General features: G+C 39.0%; 1 protein-coding gene across 1 annotated transcript in view; it reads left to right on the top strand.

Annotated features, from left to right (window-relative positions):
• The first annotated feature begins 1,551 nt into the window (after positions 1-1,551).
• RHAG (Rh associated glycoprotein) overlaps positions 1,552-16,320 on the top strand; it is a 29,150-nt gene continuing 14,381 nt past the window's right edge. Inside the window, exons 1-3 of the mRNA XM_032212487.1 lie at positions 1,552-1,767; positions 9,274-9,457; positions 16,019-16,169. Of these exons, the coding sequence (XP_032068378.1) occupies positions 1,608-1,767; positions 9,274-9,457; positions 16,019-16,169 (495 nt within the window). The 5' untranslated portion in view covers positions 1,552-1,607. The remainder of the gene's footprint in view (positions 1,768-9,273; positions 9,458-16,018; positions 16,170-16,320) is intronic.

The following is a 16,320-nucleotide window of genomic DNA, read 5'->3' on the forward strand; positions in this document are numbered from 1 at the left end:
AGGCTTGTAGAATGGTTCTGGGGGCTAGTGGGGGGGGGGGTACAAGCAAAAAACACCCCCATTTTTTTGCTTATTTTTGCCTTCCCCAGCCCCCAGGAACACTTTGCAGACCTCCCAAGCCCTCTGCAAGTTGTCAGTATTTGTTTTAAAACAAAAGAATTTGAAATGCCTAGAAAAAAAAGTGTCATTGTCTATTTATTTGAAATTAATCATGAGACTACTTGATTTCTAGTTACTGACTAGGCTGCTAAGATAAAAGAAGAATTAGAAATTCATTTAAAAAACACCAACAATCTAAATAATGAAGACGTAGAAGTGAAATGGAATAAATTTAAAAGATAAAAACTCAAAACAGAGAGAGGGATACCAGAAAAAACAACAATGGACAACGAATGAAATTCTTCATCTCACGGATGAAAGAAGCTCTTATAAAAATAAAAACAAAGAAAAATACAATGCATTGCAGAAAACAATCAGAAGACAAATTTGACTGGCAAAAGAAAAGTTGTTTGTAAAGAGATGCAAAGAAACAGAAGTCCACAAGTCTTAAAGCTGTCAAGTTTGAACATCCCTAGGGTTTTTTTCTAAAGGGTTAGGTGTGCAAGGGTCTTGTAACTTGACAGCTTTAAGACTTGCATGTTTCAAATGCCAGAGTTTCTGAGCCAACATTTTGGTTGCTAAGCAAGAGCGTTGTTAAGTGAGTTTCACCACATTTTACAAGCTGGCCATGCCCACCCAGTCACATGGCTGGCAAGCCACTCCCACCCGGTCACATGGCTGGCAAGCCACTTCCACCTGGTTACATGGCTGGCAAGCCACTCCCACAAAGCAGGCCATACCTACAGAAGAGGTTCTAAAAAAATTTGAAACCCACCACTGCCCTGACAGTACCCTTTGTCTGAAGCTACTTGGGTGAAAAGTTGGAACTTAGACCCCTAGTCCTTCTTTTCACTAAACTAGACATATCTAATTCCTGCAACCATTCTTCATATGTTTTAGCCTCAAAATATTTTAAAAGAAGTGGTTCAAACATTATTTCTGCTGTAATAAGTCTGATTTTATATTTATGTGTATATTTCTGTACACTTGTATATTAGAAAATAAAAAAGGAAGCTTACACTTTTTAAAAAGTGTTATCTGTCTGTAGTGGTACTTTTGTCTTATCTTTGAAAACATATGGTTGTGGACACAATGTGTAGTTTTACCACTATTGAAAGACTTTTTGGAATTTGCACGTAGACACAAATGTATGTATTAATTTAAATTGTTATATATTTTAAACAAGATGTATGAGAAAGTATTCAAACATATGATATTAAAACAATACAAGTTGGAGTCATTTGATTTGTTTGATCATTTCCTTGCATTATATAAATATAAAAATTTCTATCTGGGAAACGTTTGAAGGAATGGATATAAATCTTAAAGATGAATAAGAAAAAAGTTTTCTAAGCAGGAACCGTTTAGTAAACTTAAGTACCTCCTTCAGTAGGCTTGACGTTTTACAAGCAGGAGGTTATGCTATGTCATTATGATGCAACCCAGCTTAAAACAAACAGCAAGTTGCTAGAGTTGTCCTTATCATTTTTTGCCAAACTTCAGCAAGGATGCTCCGTTCAAATTCTTTCTCCACCAATATGCGGATCAGATTCCCTGTTCTTGCCATTTGTTTGCAAGTGATCATTATCATTTTATTTGGAATATTTGTGAGATATACACCAGCGGACAGATGGACCCAGCCATCAACCAATATGGGATTGTATCCAAGTAAGTGATGCCATTGGTTAATAATCTATAGTAATCTATATTATCAATCTAATATAAATTTAGCTGTCTTTTGGGTTGTTCTAACACTCTGCATAATTTAATTAGGAGCTTCTTGCACTTTCATTCACTGTGTACTTTGTGCATCCTATACTTGGAGGCACAAGTCTCATTCAAATGCTAAAGTTTCCTTTTGAGGCAAGCAGGTCATTCTGAATAAGCGGTATAATGCAAAATAATGCTTACATGCAAATATGAAATACTCTAATGGGAAAATGCTTCTGCTAATTTTGTTGTTAGCTAACTAGCCACTTGACATATTCTTTCTGAATATGTCTTAATTTCCCATTACAGGAAGTTCACAGAATTTTATGAGAGGGTATGTGTTGGAATTTGAATTTCTCTGACATCTCATAGCCCGCCTTGGACTCCTATCTTCCACCTACTTAGAGACATCTGCTGACTTGCAGATTAAAACAGCAAGGATATCTTACCACTTACTGGAGTAAGTGTCCCATGTGTTTTTGGCACAATGGATCAGGGGAATTCTTTATTTCTGAAACTGTAAGATCCACAAATAAATTCTTACAAATTATATTGAAGGAACTTCATGCTCCTGTAGTCTGGCACCACGTCTATGTATTAATGTATGCCATTAGTCATTAAATATGGTAGGATAAATATTTACCTAAATTTTTACTATTTAGGGTTAATGTTCCAGGATGCTTTGCATATGTTTTTACGATATTACTACTCAGATTTATTATTGTTGTTGTCTTTGTTGAATGGGGATTCATTGTGTGAAGAAGGATGAACCTACTGTACTTATAGTTGGTACAATTCTCTTTTGAATGGAAGGAACAGCACTTAAGCCATTTGTAGGCAAACTCCCCTTTGAGTCAATCTATATGGATATGTGGTTTGCTTGGCAACAAGGCATAAATTACTTGAGAGACCGCCTGCTGCCAATCACCTCCAATAGACCGATCAGATCCCACAGATTAGGCCTCCTCTGAATTCCATCCGCTGCCTAGTGCCGACTAGCGACCCGGAGGAGAGCCTTCTCTGTGGCTGCTCCGACCCTCTGGAACGAGCTCCCCGTGGAGATTCAAACCCTCACCACCCTCCAGGCCTTCCGCAAAGCCCTTAAAACCTGGCTGTTCCGACAGGCCTGGGGCTAATGAGCTTTTGTCCCCCCCTCGAATGGCATGGTTGTTGTGTGCTTTTAAATTGTGTATTGTTCTGTTCGTTTTTTTTATTCCTTATTTGTACCCCCCCCCCCTTGACTTGGATTGTGAGCCGCCCTGAGTCCCCTTTGGGGAAAAGGGCGGCATAGAAATTCAATAAATTCAATCAATTCAATAAATAATTTGCCATGTCTTCTTTTAAAACTATTTTCAGTCTTAGGTCGTCCTACTGATTTCCCAATCAAATATGAACAAAATTTGACTCTGCTTAGTTTTTCAACTAAAGTTGGCCAAGTTTAATTAATTAAACCAAAACTTTAGTGTAATTAAGACATTTATCCTAAACAAGTTCTCATTGATCCAGGAACATACAAAAAACTAAATTACAACACTTTAGAGGAAATGTTTTTTTCAATTTCCCCACCTTTACATGTGATATAGTAGCTTCAGACATCACCAGCCAACACTGGAATAATAAATTTTATGTATCTGACATACCTAGATTGGGGTTTAGGTTGCAATTTTTCTGAGAAGTTACCTTATATGAAATGAGACATTCCCTGTATCAAACCCAGAACTATTTTTTCTGTTTGATGATGCCTTACCAGGATCTCAACCCAAACCTTTTTTAAATTTCTTGCTACTTATTCCTTCTAAATGAAGAAACTATAGATAGAAGATACATTCTTCTGTTTTAAAATATATATTTTTCATTCCCTCCCCCTCCACTTCCATTCAATTGTATCCAGTTCTCAGACTGCCTGGAGAAGTCTCTGAGTTTTGCAGTTCTCTTGGAAAGGTTTGCTGTTCCCTTTTTCTTAGGGCCTGAGATAAAGTGACTCACTCAGCTGGCTTAGTGTCTAAGGCAAGACTAGAACTCATGGTCTCCCAGTTTTTTTAAACCTGAAGTTTGAACCTCTACACCAAACTGGCTATTAAATATAAAACTCCCAAATTCACTATTTTTAAAATCATTGTTAAAAAAGTGGAAGTGTTATTTTTGCATTAATACATGCATGACTCTTCCAAGAACAAATGACCTCAGATCTAACAAGTTTCATTCTATGTGGTAATGATTGCTTAAGACTTGTCTTATCATCAAGACTTTATGTACAAACCATCTTGTAATTTTCTGGAATTACATATACACACACATACATACATGCATACATACACATATACCTACACACACACACTACACTATATATGCTAGTCTTGTTGAATTTGGATCTTTTCAAATACTGATACAAGACCAGCATGCCTATGAAAACAAATATATATAGACACACACACACACACACACACACACACACACACACACACACACAAACACATATATACATGTGTGTGTGTATGTATGTATGTATGTGTATGTGTATATGTGTGTGTGTGTATATATACATATACATATACATATACATATACATATACATATACATATACATATACATATACATATACATATACATATACATATACATATACATATACATATACATATACATATACATATACATATACATATACATATACATATACATATATATATATATATATATATATATATATATACATACTATTTTACATATATATACACATACATACATACCTACATGCAGGTTTTGGCGTATTCAGATCTTTTCCCATGTAAGATTGACGACATTTCGATGAGATCCCAGTGGTCATCTTCAGGCTGGTGCCTTCGGCTTCGTGCTTGTGTGAACAAAGCATGATTGGAGCTGCTGTCTTTCTAAAAATATTGGTGTATGTGTGTGTATGTGGAATGCGGAGTGCTGGCTTTGCTGCTGTAAGGGCTGGGTAATGGGCTGTGTGATGACATCCTGAGCTCTATTGTAGTGATATCCTGAGTCCTGTGCTGAAGCCGAAGTCCTGTGCTGAAGCCAAAGGCACCAGTCTAAAGATGACGAGTGGACCTCGTAGAAACGTCGGCATGGGAAAAGACCCGAATACGCCAAAACTTGCATACCTGTACCCGTGAAAATCTACAAAAACATATATATATATATATATATATATATATATATATATATATATATATATATGTATATGTATATGTATATGTATATGTATATGTATATGTATATGTATATGTATATGTATATGTATATGTATATGTATATGTATATGTATATGTATATGTATATGTATATGTATATACATACATACATACATACATACATACACACATACATACATACACATACATACATATATACACACACACACACACATACATACATACATATACACGCACACGCACACACATACACACATATGCTGGTCTTGTTGTATTCGGGTCTTTTCCCGTGTAGATTGTATACATACACACACACACAATTTGATAATTTCTGATAAAGAAAATGCTCTGTAAGGTTTTTATATTAAGACATATTCTGCTTCTATTCATAGTTCTTTAAATTGAAGCCACTGCAGCCATCTCCCTCTCTTTCTCTTTAAATATAATAGATGTTGCCTCATTTTCTATGGTGTTTACAGCGTATACCGTAACCTCGCTTTTTTGTATATGTTTAGATTTTCTAAACCAGATTTAGATTGTCCATCCTTTAAGACTCGTGGAATGCAACTCTCAGAATTCTAGGAGTTGAAGTCCACAAGTCTTAAAATTGCCAAGGTTGGAGATCCCTGGTCTAAACTATTATCTAAATACTTTACAATGCAGATGATTATGACCATCAATTGCCACTGTGTGAAACTGCACACCTTAGTGAGAATTTGGTGTTTGGGCCTACAGATGTTACCAATATGCAGTGAGGCACTGGAAGAAATGAGAAATTGTGAACAACTACCTGCCTTCAAAAAATAGTTTAAAAATGAAGGAAAAAAGAAAGTGCCCAGTAATTTAAAACAAATTTTCTTCATTCAAATCTTTTAGCTGATTCTTCAACACATTTTATTGAAAGCAAGGTCGACTGGTTTTTTTTTCCTGTCATCTTTTTTTTTTAAAAAACCATATGTAATACAGTGGCTGCAATGAAGTTCGTGCATGGTAAAAAGGACAAAGTTAAGCTAAATAATTAAATACAGGATACAGGAAAAGGACTGCTCAAAGACAAAATGTAAAAGAGGAGAAGTAGATGATATAAGCTGATTTGGGAAGATACTGTGGTAGACTTGACTGCGGAAAGATGAAGTGGATGACTTGAGGATTTGAACAACCATCCCTGAAAGAATGATGGAGAGTGATTGCAGATGCTTCCTCCTAGGCATCAGAATTGTGAAATATCATCTCTTCAAAGCTGAGGACAAGTGGAATCTGGAAGAATGGTGATTCATAGAGATGTTTGAATATATTAGAGCAACTTGACACAAGGAGATGTGGATGGAAAAGAATAGTGGCTATGAAGTTACTTTGTCAAGATCACAGGAAGGATAAATAGATTTGGTGGGGTTGGATGCTGAGGATGAGAAGAAATGGAATAAGTTAAGCATCCCTATATGTTACCTAAAAGTAGGAGGTGTAGGGAAGTAAGGAAATAGAGAGAAGAAATAGTATGAGTGATGAAAAGATAATGTGGGAAGCAGAAATGTTATCCTAAAGAAGGGTGCATTGAAACTTGAGGCCAATCAATGCTTCCAACCTTCTAGTTCTCATCTTGGCAACAAGGTAGTGGGGATTTAGTGAGCTCTGAATTCCAACTCTACCTGATTTGATCATCCTTGTCTTGGGTTTGATGGCAAACCTGGTATGTACAACAGAGCCTGGATAGGTGAGGAGGAAGTATTATACTGTCTGAAATGTGTTCCTCTTGTTACCAAGCACTGAACCAGCCATGACTTTAGGAAAAGGAAGGATGGATAAGTATGACTCTGATCTGGGATAGGTCAAATTTTATGCTGCCTAGGGTCACTTCATGTGAGATAAGTGACCACATACATTTACTAAACAAATTCATGAAAATAGATATGTAAATAATTGGCTGTGAATTCTTACTCATAAGCTTAATGTCAACTCTCTGTGTTGACATTCCATGTAGAGCGTCGGTGGAGCCGGATCTCAGGTTACAGTAGCTGGGTTGAGATGAATGAAGCTATTGGATAACATGATTTATTGACAAAGCCTGAAGGGAAGGAAGAAACACAGGGCAAAGTTCAAAAGCAGATAAAGAAAGCTTAAAAGGATGGCTGCGAAAAAGGAATGCCTAATGAAGAATGTCTAATGAAGCTGTTAATAAATCACTGCTTTTTGTATTACAATATTGGGTCGCTTATTATGAAGCAGGCATCGTTAGGGTACTTTACACTTAGCCTCATGGGTTGAAATTGCACTGGCCTTATTGCTGCACAGCTTCATCCCTGCCTGAGTTGCTGAACCTCATCATAGAGCTGGCATTGAAGTGCCCACCCTATTGGTTTTGACAGACATCTTGAGGGGTGAGTCAAGATGTCTCATGGTTACTATGAACTTACAAACCTTGTCTTCCATGATCATGGGCTCAAATTATGATGGGATCAACATATTTCAGAGTAACTGAAATGTGACAAGAGATATTTTCCACAATCCCTTGTCATAATCAGATCATTCTCTGGTTTAGCTGTCAGCCAATGCCAATGACCTCTATAGGAAGGATGGACCTATTTGATTGACCCACCCCAGATGCATAGTGAAATGGGTTTGCAAAGATTATTTGGGGATTATTTCAAATTCTGCTCACTATACCAAGGAAATACCGTGGTTTACCAAAGAGATCCAAAATATGAAACTGCAGAAGAGATTATAAAGTTGCAGTCTACATTGATGCTGATGAAGATAAATGTGACTGAACATGTGGGAAGATATAATACCATTTGCTGGCTCCAGTTATGATTTAATTACTCTTATGTAAGTCAAATAGTAGGAGGGGGGCATAGAATGGAGAGAAAAGAAGATAGCTCTGCGGAGGTTGCAGATATTTCACTCAAAAATATACGAAGTATCTTCATTCTGTGTAGGAAGCCAGAAGGGAAAGAAGACAGGAATGATGTTTGAAATCAAGGCAGCAGAAAGCTCTGGTAGTAGGAAGACTACTTATGATTTTAAAAAGTGCCACTGAAGGGAAGACAAATTTTGTGCAAAGAACTCCTGACCATCAGTTAACAGCTTGGCCAATATGGAGCATGAGAAGCTGGAAGTTTTGCTTCTGAGGGAATCTCCCAGTGCTTTTTGATGCTGTTAACAGGGGTGGGTTCCGGCAGGTACTACTGCCAGTTTGCTCATGAGAGCACAGTGTGTGCATGCACAGTACAATTAAAATTGTTCTGTGAATGCGCAGACCTGAAAAGCAAGATGGCAGCACCTATGGCGCCACCCAGAGAACTGGTTCGTGGATGTGGCAGGCCTGGGTTGCTGCTGGTTCCAGCGACCCAGGCTGCCAAACTACTAACGGTTTGGCCGAACTGTTAGGAACCCACCACTGGATGTTAATGATGGCTTGGAAGGTCAAGAAGAGTCGAAGTTGTGAGAAGCAGTTTGAAGACTAGAAACGAGACGTCGGATGGGAGAGGAGAAGTATTACCCAAGACTCTGTGTCAAGGCAATTACAGTGAACTTATTTGCGAAGGGAGCAGTTACAGTTGGGCTGTATAAACTTGTTATGGCATTTAAAAATATTCTGCACCTCTAAGGTGGGTCATTCAATAGCCCAATGTGTTTACAGTTGTTCCTGTGCCTCTTCATTGCCTATTTGCTGTTTCTTAATAATGCAAATAAAACTCTACCAAGTTCTCACTTGAAAATGGGATTTTTTCCCCCTTACTCGATATCTCTAAAAGGGAAAGAAATTGTTTTTATTGCTCTTAAATTACACCCACTTAAGATCACCACCCTCTTTCAGGATAATCCATTCCATTCTATTACCCCCGTCATTTGCTCCTGAAACTATCATCACTTCATGGCCACTGAATGTAACTGTTTCTTATGAGAGATTTTTTTTTGTAATAGATGAGGAAAGGCACTTCGTGAACATTTGTACTACATAAGCAACCTCCCTCCCTCTTCCTTCCTTCCTTCCTTCCTTCCTTCCTTCCTTCCTTTCTTTCTTTCTTTCTTTCTTTCTTTCTTCTTTCCTGCCAGCCTGCCTGCCTGCCTGTCTGCTTTCCTTCCTTCCTTCCTTCCTTCCTTCCTTCCTTCCTTCCTTCCTTCCTTCCTTCTTTCTTTCTTTCTTTCTTTCTTTCTTTCATGATAATGTTACCAGAAAGAACTGTCCCATTTAAAATTTTGAAAAAATTGGAATGAAGTTACCAGGAGAAATTTATTTACTAATGCTGCCTATCATAATATTTTTCCTCATATTTTTTCCCCTAGTCTTTCAAGATGTTCATGTGATGATATTTATTGGGTTTGGTTTCCTGATGACCTTCCTGAAAAAATACGGCTTCAGCAGTGTTAGCATCAACTTCCTCATTGCTGCCTTGGGCCTTCAGTGGGGCATCCTCTTACAAGGATTTTGGCACATGGTATCAAATAATGTCCATAATACCATTGAAAGGTAAGGAGCATACCCTGGGAAGCACAAGTGACTTGAATATTAAGATTGGTTACCAAGAGTTTCCTACAAGTGAATTTCTAGTAGAATTACCAGAAGTGTTGTGCTACAGACAGCACTGTGGTATAAATCATAGTGAGCTAGAGATGGTGAATGGTGTAAGATTACCAAGTATATTTGTCTTAAAAACACTATGTCCCATACCAACCTCTTCAGATGTTCAGTCCTTCTAAGGATTTTTAGACTTATTTCCTCCATCTGAGATAGAACCTGTGGTATCTAAAGAAATCTAGGAACCCTAGTTAAGGAACACATTCTCTAAAGAAATATTCCTTATACTTCTTGGCTTTTAGCAAGGGTAGAAAGCTCTGACTCCACAGACATTACTGTATTGAATTATATCTCCTAGAAGCCATAGCAGGGGTTACAGCAAGTTGTACTTCTGCAATATCAGGAAGGCCTTAAAATTCACCACCCCTAATTTAAACACTAAGTAGGTAAACAACAAACAAACAACAAAAAATAGAAACAACACTAATATTAAGTAGCACATTTTAAGCCTTTCATTGGTTTGGCTACAGCCCAATTGTTTCATTAGACTTTATGGTTTAGAAATTTCAGTGGTGAATGAAATTGTATTACGAAAGCTAGAATGCATATATCCTGACTATGCAGAGAATTTCAATTGGCAATTTAGCAGTTGACACCTTATTGATTGCAGCTTATCTTTCCCCCTCCTTGAGCCAACGCCTACCCTTCACTAGGTCCACAATTTCAACCTGTCACTTTTGTGGGGTGGACGAATTGTTCTGTTCAGATCTGTAATTTGTGAAAATGAATCTTGCAAATCTCCCCTCCTTTACTTTTACTTTCCAGAAAACTAGTGAGAGTCCCTCCTGAAATGCTTCCCATGTCTCTTTTGTTTCTGTGGGCTGAGATAACTCTCCCATGATGGTTGCTTAGTCTGCAGCTCTTCTGCCTATCTCTCCATATCATTTCCATGAACCACAGCAAGGTCAGGAAAAGGGCTCAGCCCTAAGGGTGGCTTTTGCATCCCATAATGTTATGGAAAGAACTAAAATATTTCCCTCACATTTCACATGAGACTTCACAATAATGTTAGAGAGCAAATAGGTCTTCCAGCATTGATTCATATGTTAATTCTTGATAATGGATTGAATAGCTTTGTGCAATTCAATTTTTTTTAAAAGTATAAAATCTATGAAAGAGTATATTTCTTCAATAAGCAGCTAAAATTAGTTTCACTTGGGGGTGTCTATTATGTATTCTAATGTGATTGTCTGAATTTCTTGAAATGTTAATGCTTTTTATTTTTGGAATTCAAATCTATCACGGCTGAAAGGAGTGTAAATGGTATCTTTCCTCAAGGGGGTGCTATGTTCATTGAACTTCAACAATGTTTTTGCTAAAAAAAAAAAAAAAAGCAAATCCTTTGTCAGGAAAAAATATTTTCTGAAACTGAAATGCAGAATGCAGTTATCTCCAGCTAGTAATTTCACTGTTATGACTATCACATATATTAGCAATAAGCACTTATTTCTTATCTTTGACTATTTCATGCATTTTTTAAAAGCAAGTTATTGCTTTCTACATTTAGAGGTAGTGTTGTGATCATCAATGTACTGTTGATATTGTCATATCATGTAAGGAAAAAACCTGCCTAGTTTTCTAAATTAAAAACATCAGTCAACCCTTTCTGCATGTCCAGATAAGGGCATTCTTAGTTTACACAAAACTTTTCCTGAAGTTAATTATTGGAAGGTGGTACACGCTATCCCCATGATGGCGAACCTATGGCATGCATGCCACCTGTGGCATGTGAAGCCATTTGTTAGGGCACATGAGGTGTTGCCCTGTCAGCTCCAGTGTGCATGCACATGCTGGACAGCTGACTTTGGTCTTCTTTTAAGGCCATTTTTTGCCCTCCAAAGGCTTCCTTCCTTCTGGGCAAACCAGAAGTTCGGGAATAGTCTTCTGGTTTGCTCGTAGGGCTCTTTTTTGCTCTCCGGAGGCTTCATGAGGGCAAAAAATGGCCCTACAAGCCATCCAGAAGTCACTTCCGGTTTGGCTGTAGGGTTGTTTTTCACCCTCCGGAGCCTTCAGGAGGCTTCTCTGAAGGCTCTAGAGGGCAAAAAATGTCCCTATGAGCAAACCGGAAGTCACTGTTCCCGAACCTCTGGAGCCTTCAAGAGCATTCCCTGAAGGCTCTAGAGGGCAAAAAATGTCCCTATGAGCAAACCGGAAGTCACTGTTCCCGAACTTCTGGTTTGGCCCTAGGGCCATTTTTTGCCCTCTGGAGCCTTCAAGAGCATTCCCTGAAGGCTCTAGAGCAATGTTTCTCAACCTTGGCCACTTGAAGATGTCTGGACTTCAACTCCCAGAATTCCCCAGCCAGCGAATGCTGGAGTTGAAGTCCAGACATCTTCAAGTGGCCAAGGTTGAGAAACACTGCTCTAGAGGGCAAAAAATGTGCCTATGAGCAAACTGGATGTCACTGTTCCCAAACTTCCTCATTGCCTGTAGGGCTGTTTTTTGCCCTCCAGAGGATCTAGCGGGGGTGGTGGTGGTAGGGGGAGGAAGGCTGTTTTTGCCCTCCCCAGGCTCCTAGAAAGCCTCTGGAGCCTGGGGAGGGTGAAAAAAGCACACCAAAAGTGGGGGAAAGCACTGGTTGTATGCGTAGCATTATGGCTGTGGGCATTCCCACGCATGACCCCCCCCTGCGCTCCCCCTGCGCTCCCCCTGCTTTTGGCACGCCACCCAAAAAAGGTTAGCCATCAGTGTACTATACAGTATTCTGCAATAAATTTCCAGTGAATAAAAAGAATTGAAGACATTTCAGGGCTTCATTTTTCTAAAAAGACAATGAAATAGAAAAAATTCTGCATCAGATTATTTGCAATTATTAAAAACCTGTTTTAATAAGGTATTAGAGCCTTGTCATCACTTATTAAGCCAACATATGGTATTTTTAAATCTCTATTCACTGATTTTCTTTCAAGATGTTCAGAAGCAGACCAAACATGATAACAGTTTTTTTTCTGCTGCTGTTCCACCTCAACTTTTTCCAAATTTTCCTTATAATATCTTCTGCAGTACACTATTAGCAATAGCACTTAGACTTATATACCGCTTCATAGTACTTTATAACCACTTCTAAGTGGTTTACAGAGTCACCATATTACCCCCAACAATTTGGGTCCTCATTTTACTAACCTCAGAAGGATGGAAGGCTGAGTCAACCTTGAACCATTAAGGATCAAACTCCTGGCAGTGGGCAGAGTCAGCCTGTGATGCTGCATTCTAACTACCGCGTCATCATGGCTCTTCAAATGTAAATTCCAAGGCAAAGAAGCACTTTATAAGAGAAATGCAGAAAGAGAATAAAAAAAGAAAGAAGGCAGTTTTGTACTTTTTATAATAACTTGTTTTGGCATCCAACTTTTTTATGGTCAAATTGCTCATTATTTGTTAAGAATGTATTATTTACACATTTTCTTATGGCTTTAATACACCATCAGATAATGAATAAGAACAAAAGTACTCATCCTAAGAATAAGATCCTGAGCTCCTTACCAGGGGTGGGCTGCTGCCGGCATTACTGCTGATTTGGTGTGTGTGCAATTTTGTGCATGTGCACAGTTGCCCATAAATAGGTCTGCGCATGCGCAAAACATTAAAAAATGAAAAAAACACCATGCTGCGCCAACCTGTGACATGGTGGCAGGCCTGGGTCACTGCTGGTTCCAGCAACCCAGGTCAGCAAACCACTACTGGTTCAGCTAAACCAGTCTGAACCAGTAGGAACGCACCTCTGCTCTTTATCCAGCAATGATACTGAGTCAACAACTGTTTTTAATTTGGATTCAGACCAGGAATTCCATCATCTAGTTCTTGAGAAAGCTGGCATCTAAGGCCAGCATCAGAAAAGAAAGTAATATAAAACCAGCTAGAGCAGCGGTTCTCAACCTGTGGGTCACGACCCCTTCTGGGGTCGAACAACCTTTTCACAGGGGTCTCCAAGGAGCCTCCCACAGAGAGGCTGGTGAGAAGCCAGCCTGAAGGGAAGGAGCAGCTCAGGTTCCTCGTGCGGCAGAAGGAGAGGTGCCAGAAGACTGATGGGTCTGCTGCTCCTCTTGCTGAAGGCGGCCGAGCGTCCAAGATCAGAGTGTGCATGTATGTGTGTGTGGTGGGTGGGAGGAAAGTAGGAGCTGGAATGGAGGCGAGGAGGCGGAAAAGAGAGACGCACGCAGCACAGAGGACGCTGGGAAAGGAAGGCTCAGGAAGGAGGGAAATGGGGAGCAGCAGCAGTAGCTGGTTGGGTGCAGGGGTGGGGGGAGAGCTGCAGTTCTCCTGTGCTGCACAGGGCTCTCCTTGCGCAGGGCTCTGGAGCTCTTCCCTCTCTGCATCCAGAGATGGCTGCTCTGGCTCTTTCCTGAGTCAACATGAAGGGGACCGCAGCTGGTGCTGACCTGAGTCTGGCACCCAGGGGTTTCCTGTGCAGCATGGCTCTCCTGCGCAGCACAGCCAGTTACTCACTTCTCAGTGGCGGCAGCGGAAGGAGTCGCTGTCCCCACTGCTGTGATCCCAGCCCAGGATGGTATTTTGCTTGCATGCACAAGAAAGAGATGAAAGAGAAATGGAGAGAAAGAGAGAGAGAGAGAGAGAGAGAGAGAGAGAGAGAGAGAGAAATGAAAGAGCTGGAAGGAGAGAATTGGAGAGAGGGAAAATAGAGGGAAACAAATTAGAGGGAGAAGGGGGAGAGGGAGAAAGAAATGAAAGAGAGCTGAAGGGAGAGAATGAGAGAGAGGAAAAAGAGAGGGAAACAAATGAAGAGAAAAGAAAGAAAGAAAGAAAGAAAGAAAGAAAGAAAGAAAGAAACTAACTTTCTCAGACCTATGACGAAAGCAATGGTAAGCTAGATCTCTTGCCAAGAAAACTGCAGTTTGCCAGAAGGCACAAATTGGAAGCAAGTCTGTTTTTTTTAAAAAAAATAATAATAATAGAGATGGCAAAAAAATGCATCTGAAAATAAGATTATTTATAATTTTGGATAACATATTATATTGTCAAACTCAAAAGAAAAAAAATATATCCTATTGCTTTTAGTACAATCTTGCCAGCTTCTATCAACTTAAGAGTTCACTATAAAAAGATTACAGAGAAGCAACTTCCTACAATTAATAACTTTATTCTGGATTTACTATCGTATTCAATGAGAAAGAAAGAAAAAGAAAGAGGGAAAGGGAAGGAAAGAAAGAAAGGAAGGAAGAAGGGAAAGGGAGAGGAAAAATAGAGAAAAACAGAAATGAGAGGGAGGGGGAGATAAGAGAGAGAGAGACCCTATTCCCACAGAAAACACTGAGCCATGAAATCTGGGTAGGCATGTCTGGGGGGGGGATGTCATGTGACTGGGTGGGAGTGATGTTGAGTTGGCCCCCCACACACACACAGATTTTGTGGCTCCCGGTGTTTTCTTTTCTTTGGGAAACGGATCCAAATGGCTCTTTGAGTGTTTAAGATTGCCGACCCCTGTGCTACATCATGCTTCAAGACAAAATTTCATTTATTTGTAATTAGAAACAAATATTTCACAATATATAATTACATATTGTTCTGTGATTAATCACTATGCTTTAATTATGTTCGATTTATAACAATAAAAATACATCCTGCATACCAGATATTTACATTACAATTCATAACAGTAGCAAAATTACAGTTACATAGTAGCAACAAAAATAATTTTATGGTTGGGGGTCACCACAACATAAGGAACTATATTAAAGGGCCACGGCATTAGGAAGGTTGAGAACCACTGAGCTAGAGACACCAAGCTCGATTTAAGGAGCATCCTGCTAACTGAAGTCACAGTAGATAGCAATAGCAATAGCTTTTAGACTTATATACCGCTTCATAGGGCTTTCAGCCCTCTCTAAGCGGTTTACAGAGTCAGCATATTGCCCCCAACAATCCGGGTCCTCATTTTACCCACCTCGGAAGGATGGAAGGCTGAGTCAACCCTGAGCCGGTGAGATTTGAACAGCCGAACTGCAGAACTACAGTCAGCTGAAGTAGCCTGCAGTGCTGCATTTAACCACTGCGCCACCTTGGCTCCCTATGTAGTATGACACCAGGGCTTGGAAAAGTAACTAGGACAGTATTGACCCATCAGGGTTTTCATGATTCTCTGTCTTAGAATACACAATTACAAAACTTTCCTGAAAGCAGAATTTATTCATTAAGTTTTAGCTCCTCTTTTCTTTCTCTCTACCTCCGGTTGAGTTTACTTATATGTTAATCAATATATTCAGTCAATGAATAGCAAACATACAAAATTTATCACTTTGAGATAATACGAATGGATTTCTTATGACTTTAAAACAAATAAAAGCAGTAATTCATGAAGCCAGGATAACCATTTTAAATAAAAAAACATGGATAAATAACATTTATTTTGCATCTTTATGTACTTTATTAATAGTCGTTATCTGAATACATATATAACATATATGTTTTTATTTTTTTTCCTCATTAAATCAAAAGTATGATAAATGCAGACTTCAGCACAGCAGCTGTCCTGATCTCATTTGGAGCCATCCTGGGGAAAACAAGTCCAGTTCAGATGTTGATTTTAACAATATTTGAAATTACTATATTTGTATGCAATGAACATCTTGTGGTGAATGTGCTAAAGGTAGGAATTTTCTGGCTTCTATTTTACTGTGATCTATATGTCATTTTATAAGGGGACACTGTCTTCTAGTCACCTTTTTATTTTTGGTGTGTTGGGCTTTAAGACCTTCTCTGACAATGACTACATTCTTGTCTGTCTTGCTTTGAAAGAA

This window comes from Thamnophis elegans, chromosome 3, assembly GCF_009769535.1.
Source record: "Thamnophis elegans isolate rThaEle1 chromosome 3, rThaEle1.pri, whole genome shotgun sequence".
In the NCBI taxonomy this organism is placed as follows: Eukaryota; Metazoa; Chordata; class Lepidosauria; order Squamata; family Colubridae; genus Thamnophis; species Thamnophis elegans.